General features: G+C 35.5%; 1 protein-coding gene across 1 annotated transcript; it reads left to right on the plus strand.

The window, feature by feature from the left end:
- The first annotated feature begins 4,279 nt into the window (after positions 1-4,279).
- Positions 4,280-6,834, plus strand: LOC131607515 (PI-PLC X domain-containing protein At5g67130-like). Its single transcript, XM_058879517.1, has 8 exons — positions 4,280-4,569; positions 4,649-4,771; positions 4,958-5,095; positions 5,253-5,351; positions 5,465-5,768; positions 5,860-6,083; positions 6,176-6,262; positions 6,414-6,834. Exons 1-8 carry the CDS (start codon positions 4,450-4,452, stop codon positions 6,603-6,605), a joined length of 1,287 nt encoding a protein of 428 aa, XP_058735500.1. The 5' UTR covers positions 4,280-4,449; the 3' UTR covers positions 6,606-6,834.

Genomic DNA, 6,834 nt, shown 5'->3' on the forward strand with positions numbered 1-6,834 from the left:
TACTTGTCATGGAGATGATGTGAGATATATTGAGCCATATGAGATGCCTTGGAGCCATTGATTCACTGATTTTTCTTTGAATAAGCCAAACCCTAGTTTCAGAGCCTTGTATAGGAGAGTGTGTCTAGGAGCTTCATGTATTGATTTGAATTTGTATAAGAGAAATAATATGGGCAAATTTTGGGGTATGACAGCTGTCAACGTAGTTCGGGGGACGGGTTGTACGCCCTTCGAGTTTGAAATTTGATTTGATATGGTTTTGGAGGCCTTTGAGTAGCCTATCGTAGTTTCGAAAGAGGATGAAAATCCGTAGTTTGGTATTGAGGTTTTGAAAGGTTTGAAAAGTGTTTTGAGGTTTGAGCGTACAACCCTGATTTAATTTTGCACTATTAACCGCAACGATCAATAGATTCGATCGCCATAGTTAACAGATTTGAAATTGTATCGTTACCAATTTTAATCAATTGATCTGATTATTACTAATAACGAATTAGGATATATTTTTTTTTATAATTTTTAATAATTAGTTTGTATCGTTACCCCTCGTAATCGATTAATTCGATTAAAAAGAATAACGAATTAGAATAAGAAAAATAGAAACATTAATCATCGCGACTAATAAGATAGTCGAAACCATTTAATCAAATAGAAATTAGTTATATTTTAATTAAATAACATTTTAATTAAAATTCATTATTGCCCATTGCGATTAATTGATTTTAATCGGGACGAACAATAAATTGGCATTTTAATATAAATATCACATATTAATTTTATTTATAAAAATAATTATTAATATAGAAATAATATATTAAAAAGAATTAATTAAAACAAATGAGTAATTAAAATTAGTTAGTTTATTAGGGTTAGGATTTAGTGTGGTTACTTTTAAGGTCTACGGTATGGGTACTAATCTAGGCCCGTTGGATTTGAATGGATGGAGGTTGGATGGTTCAGATCTAAGGGTATATGGTGGGCCATAGGGTTGCACATGCATTGAATCAAGAGAGGTTTCTTAATAAAAAAAATAACGCTGGAGGAGGGACTCGAACCCACGCCCTCCCCCTCACAAGCGTGTAAGCCACCCACCAGACCAAACACACTATTTTGTTTAGCAAATGCTTTCATAATATAATATATGAAACAAGAAATCCAGGACTGATGCGCGCGCGAATTTTCAAACAGTCCAATGACACGAAGGCACATCATCATCTTCCCCATTTACCCTGCAAATTCCAGACGCGAATAGCTACGAAATAGCTACGATTATTTTCGTAGCGAACTTACCTGCAAAAATAACGAACACCATATACTTGCATATAAATATTTCGCACCACCTCCAAACGCCTCGTCTAAGCCTCACGATCTCAACCCTATCCTAATTGCACTCTAATTTTACCCTAACCGGAAACCCCCAATTCAAACCTATGAACTCTAAATCGGTCTCCAATGGTGATTCACGATAAAACCACATAAACAATAAATTTCTTTCCGAGAAACAATCATATCATTGAGAACAATCAGAATATACAATCAATTTGCAATGGATATGCCTGAATTACTCTAACCGATCCAAATTTTAAAACAACATACCTTGGCTCGATGGAGAATAATCTGGGGGTGCTGAAGTCGTGTGATGATCCAGATAGGCTCAGAATACTCCAAGGAACGTGTGGTTATGCTCAGAATCCTTTAAAGCCTCTTGATACTCTGAAACCGAATCCCAATTTCTTGATGAATTTTGGTGTTCTTGAATATGCCTCTTTGCCCAGAATTTCGTCCCCTAGTCTATTGCTCTGCATCAACTACTTATAGAGGTTCAATTAGGTCTACAACAAGGGCCCAAAACTCCTTAAATCCATTCTTGCCATGTTTGTGAAAATTGATCTTATTCTTGAAAAGAAACTTTCTATTTTTTTACCAAATCTCATGCCAATCTTTTCCAACTATTTATGCACGAAAATTATACTATATTTTGACATCAATGCTAATTGGATTTGATCTATATGCCTCTTGTAAAAAAATATTTGATCTTTCCCTTTAATTAAATTATTTTAAATCATTTAAAAATGAAATAAAATTATATATAAATTAAATAAAAGGTAAAATTCGTGGCATATGGTTTGGGTAACTTGTGGATCAAGTTTGAGTCATAAAATATAGGCCCATTTGCAAAATTTTCCAAATTGAACCTTCTTTATTTCACATTTTGCCTCCAAAAATTACCCAACTTTGACCAAGCATATCTCACTCGATTTTTAAGCTATGAGAGAGTTCTAGGACTTTTTAGAAACCTCAAGAGGTCCTCTATAAGCCACTTTGGAACATATTTTTCATTTGGAGCTTTTATCTTGATCATATCTTCTTTGACAAAAAACTGCTTTTGAAGGATGCCTGAAAATGACCTGTAATCTTTTGCATCATACCTCTCAAATGAAGCATTTCTAGCCTTGGCTTGTGAGAGACAAAGTTGTAGAGAATCCAATTTCCTTAAAAATAGGCTTTGAGTGGGGAATTTTTGATGTTCCATGTGAAAGGTATGCCCAGTCAAAGTTGGGTTGACTTTCTCTTAAGAAACCCTAATTTGAACCTTTTTGTATTTGTTCATCTCTGAGTTTCTGTTAATGGAATCATGATCAATCTTTGATCAAATGATGGTTATACTCTTATTCACTGTATGTTGACCCAAAATTGAGAGTTTTTGACTGTGCTTTGATTATGGTTGACTTTTAGGTCAAACCAGTAAACTGTGGGTTACCCGGACCATTGAGGGAGCACAGCTTTGGATTTGAATCTTGAACTTTGAATCATTGTGAATGGAATATGGAAGGCAAATTTTGGGGTATGACAGTATGTATTTGATTACATTTATGTACTTTATTTTGATTATGTATATAACATTATTTGGATGATATATACGATGTAATCTTTTGGTGTACTATATTTCATTGCCTTTAAATTGCACTACTTTGATGTATTATAATTTGATCCATTTTTGTTATAAAAATTTGTTATAAAAATTGAGTTTTTGAGTGAAATGTAGTTGATTTTAAACATAACATAATGTTTCGTAGGTCCATCTACGTAACATTATGTTTTTAACGTATTCCGCAGATACATCTACGAAAGATTTAGTGAATTGAATTAATTTAAATTTTTTCAATATTCACTATGTTTTTAACCCTTCTGTAAATGTATTTACGAAAAAAACTAAATTTTGTTTTAAAAAAATACTTTCGAATATGTATCTACAAATTCAAAGGATATAATTGAAATTTCACCATGTACCTAAAAAAATTTAATGGGTGGATTGAGATATTCTTTTTTATATAATGAAAACGATATATAAGTGAAAACCATATTATGTATGGTCTTTGCTCACTTGTATAATTAATTTTGATCTAATGGAGATTAGGGGTGGCAAAACGGGCCGCCCGCCCCGCCTAAAGCCCGTCAAAAAATGAGCGGGGCGGGCATGCCCGCCAAGTGAAATGGGCATAAAAATCATGCCCGCCCCGCCAAGATGGCGGGTTGGCGGGCGGCGGGCTTGCCCGCCTATTTTTATTTGTATTTTTTTCTTCATTTTTTTAATAGATTAATAGTTTTTTTTACCTTTAGATTAGATTTTTCACTTATTTTTTAAAACAATTTTTTATAAAAGCAACTTTTTAACAAATTCGACTTAAAAAAATATTCCATATATTTACAAATAAATATATAAAATAAACTATCAATAATTGAAATTATTATAATTAACTAAAAAAGAGGGAATTTCGGAGGAGGTGAGGGCTTTGGCGGGCGGCGGGCATTGGCGGGGCGGGCTATGGTGGGCGGCGGGTTTTGGCAGTGCGGACTTTGGCGAGCGGTGGGTCTAAAATTCCTATCCAACCCGCCATTTTTTGGCGAGTGCGCGGGCTTTGGCTAGCGGTGGGCCTAAAATTCCTATCAAACCCGCCATTTTTTAGCGAGTGCGCGGGCCGGTCTGACGGGCCACGACCCGTTTTGCCACCCCTAATGGAGATGCTACCCGTCACCATGCATCTATTCTAGTGAGATTGGCTTTTAGAGCTTGATGGACTTGCAAGACAACAAATTATATCTTCAAAAACTCCCTAAATTCTTTTTTTCTTTTAAAAGTACTTTTCAATGTTAAACTTCTTGGGTTTCTAGTTAGATCCAATTTTATTTAATCTAGAAAAAAAAACAAAAATATTTAATTCATTACCAATCATCAACATGTATTCGTTTCTTATTTCTATATTTCAAAAATTAAAATGAGATGAGTTTACTTCCATCACTAAACAAAACTAAACCCCTTAACCACCTCTTACCATTTTAAACACAAAATCATCAATCACCACCAAACTTGAATTATATATCTTTCTTCTATATTTTATATACCTTTTGTTTTTCATGTTTCAACCTTTGTAGCTTAGCTTCATTCTTACCATGTGTTCACATTTCCGTTCAAAATGCAGAGCACTAACCACCACCATCTTCCTCCTTTTACCACTCATCTCTTCTCTTTTCTTCACCTTTTCTACCGCATGTTCTAACGGCAATTGTCAGGTTCTTTCTTTTTTCATTTCAGTACAAGAGATCTGTGAAAATTTGCTTTTTTTTTTTTTCATACTTAATGAATTTGCAGGTTCTGGAAACTTGTTCTGCTGCTACGGACTGTGGGTCGGGTCTCTTTTGCGGTAATTGTCCTGCTTTGGGATTGAACCAACCCATCTGTACCAGAGGGCAGCCCATACTTCCAACATCCACTGTAAGTTCATTTCTTTCACTTGTTGAAACTTTACTTTTGTAGCTTAAAAAGCATGTGGGTTTTTGAAAAAAATAAGCTTTTTTGGCATGTGTTGGTGTTGGATACCTGATGACTTCAATCTGAAGTATTGGTGCTGTATATAGCTTGTGATTGTGATTCTTGTTTACTTTTTGTGGCATGGTGCAGGTGAATGGATTGCCTTTCAATAAGTACTCATGGATAGTGACTCACAATGCCTTCAGCATTGTTGATTCGCCTCCTTTGCCGGGCATTCAGAGACTGACATTTTACAATCAAGAAGATAGTGTGACTAATCAGTTGAGGGTATGTGTGAATTCGTAATCGGTGTTGTGCTTGCAATTGAATGGTTTTGTTGGATTAAGTTGGATTCTATACTAATTCAGCTTGACGATGTTTTGTGTGTGTGTGTTTTGGGAATTTAATTATTTGTTGTATTTTTTGTTTGTTTTTGATGATTTAGAATGGAGTGCGAGGACTAATGTTGGATATGTACGACTTTCAAAATGATATCTGGCTCTGTCATTCGTTTCGAGGGCAATGCTACAACTTCACTGCTTTTGTAATCTAAGTCTAACCCTCTTTGTTATACCGATTTTACAATCTGAGTTTTTTTTGTGTGTTGTTGTTATGCGTTTGCGTGATTGTAACTGCTGAAATGTTTGTTGTGTTCAGCAACCTGCAATCAATACTTTGAAAGAAGTGGAAGCATTCTTGACGCAAAATCCAACTGAGCTTGTTACCATTATAATTGAAGACTATGTGCATACTCCAAAGGGGTTGACGAATCTGTTCACAAGTGCTGGATTGGATAAGTATTGGTTTCCTGTGTCCAAGATGCCAAAAAAAGGAGACGACTGGCCTACTGTAACCGAGATGGTTCAAGCGAATCATCGACTTATTGTTTTCACTTCCGATGCTTCGAAGGAAGCTCAAGAAGGAATAGCTTATCAATGGAAGCACATGGTGGAAAATGAGTGTAAGCGCAATACCATTTATTTATACAAGTATATATAAAACTCTTTTATGCATAATTTTTAATGAAAACTTGCTGATTCACTTGTTTTCAGCTGGGGACCCTGGAGTTCAAAAGGGTGCTTGCCCACATAGGAAAGAATCGAAGGCATTAAACTCTAAAGGAGCATCACTTTTCTTGATGAATTACTTTCCAACGTACCCGGTTCAAGCTGACTCGTGCAAAGAGCATTCCGCTCCACTTGCTGAGATGGTGAATACATGCTATAAAGCTGCAGGGAATGTGGTTCCGAACTTCATAGCTGTTAACTTTTACATGGTATTCCTCATTTTTCAGAATGGTTAATGGAAACTTAACTATAACACACACATTGCATACACTTTTAACATTTTGATTGAAAATTATTGCAGAGAAGTGATGGTGGCGGTGTTTTTGATATTGTGGATAAAATGAATGGCCACTCATTGTGTGGATGTAGTACAGTTGCCGCTTGCCAGGTTTGTCCGTGTTCCTTATTTGTGTCTTATTGTATGATCTCGTGGAATCCTGTAAAAAGGCCGGCTTTTATCTCGCCGCAGCCTCTACTTGTACATTTTGATGAACATAAATTTTAGCAAAGACGATTACATTGTTTCTGAAATTCTGCAGGCAGGTGCAACCTATGGGTCTTGCAAGAATATTTCTGTTCCGGGTACAAGTCCAGCGAGCAGCACTGGTGGTAGTGGAAGCTTTACTGGATCTGTTCAGTTCTCTAAATCTGCTTCACCCGTTCGTTATCCAAATTCATTGTTTGTTTTCTTGTTTTACTTTCTGCATATTGTAGTCTTGTTTAAATTCTGATCATTAAACATTATCATATACCTTATGCAAGCTAGTCTGTCAAGAAATGTCTTTGCTTGCGCACTAATATATTAATTTAAGCCGTGCAATTCATGAAACTGTTGCTAGGTTAGAAAATTAGATGAGCTTCTGCTTATGCTTAGGCTATATTCATGAATATTTGATGTAAATTGTAATCGAGAGATCAAGAGTTTATCTGGAGCTATAAGAAGTTCAGGTATGTTATATT

This window comes from Vicia villosa, linkage group LG1, assembly GCF_029867415.1.
Source record: "Vicia villosa cultivar HV-30 ecotype Madison, WI linkage group LG1, Vvil1.0, whole genome shotgun sequence".
NCBI classification, from domain to species: domain Eukaryota; kingdom Viridiplantae; phylum Streptophyta; class Magnoliopsida; order Fabales; family Fabaceae; genus Vicia; species Vicia villosa.

Coding starts and splice junctions, on each gene's coding strand:
- LOC131607515 (XM_058879517.1), top strand. CDS start 4,450: ATGTGTTCACATTTCCGTTCAAAATGCAGAGCACTAACCACCACCATC. Junction 6,084..6,175: donor TAGCTGTTAACTTTTACATG/GTATTCCTCATT, acceptor AAATTATTGCAG/AGAAGTGATGGTGGCGGTGT. Junction 6,263..6,413: donor GTACAGTTGCCGCTTGCCAG/GTTTGTCCGTGT, acceptor GAAATTCTGCAG/GCAGGTGCAACCTATGGGTC.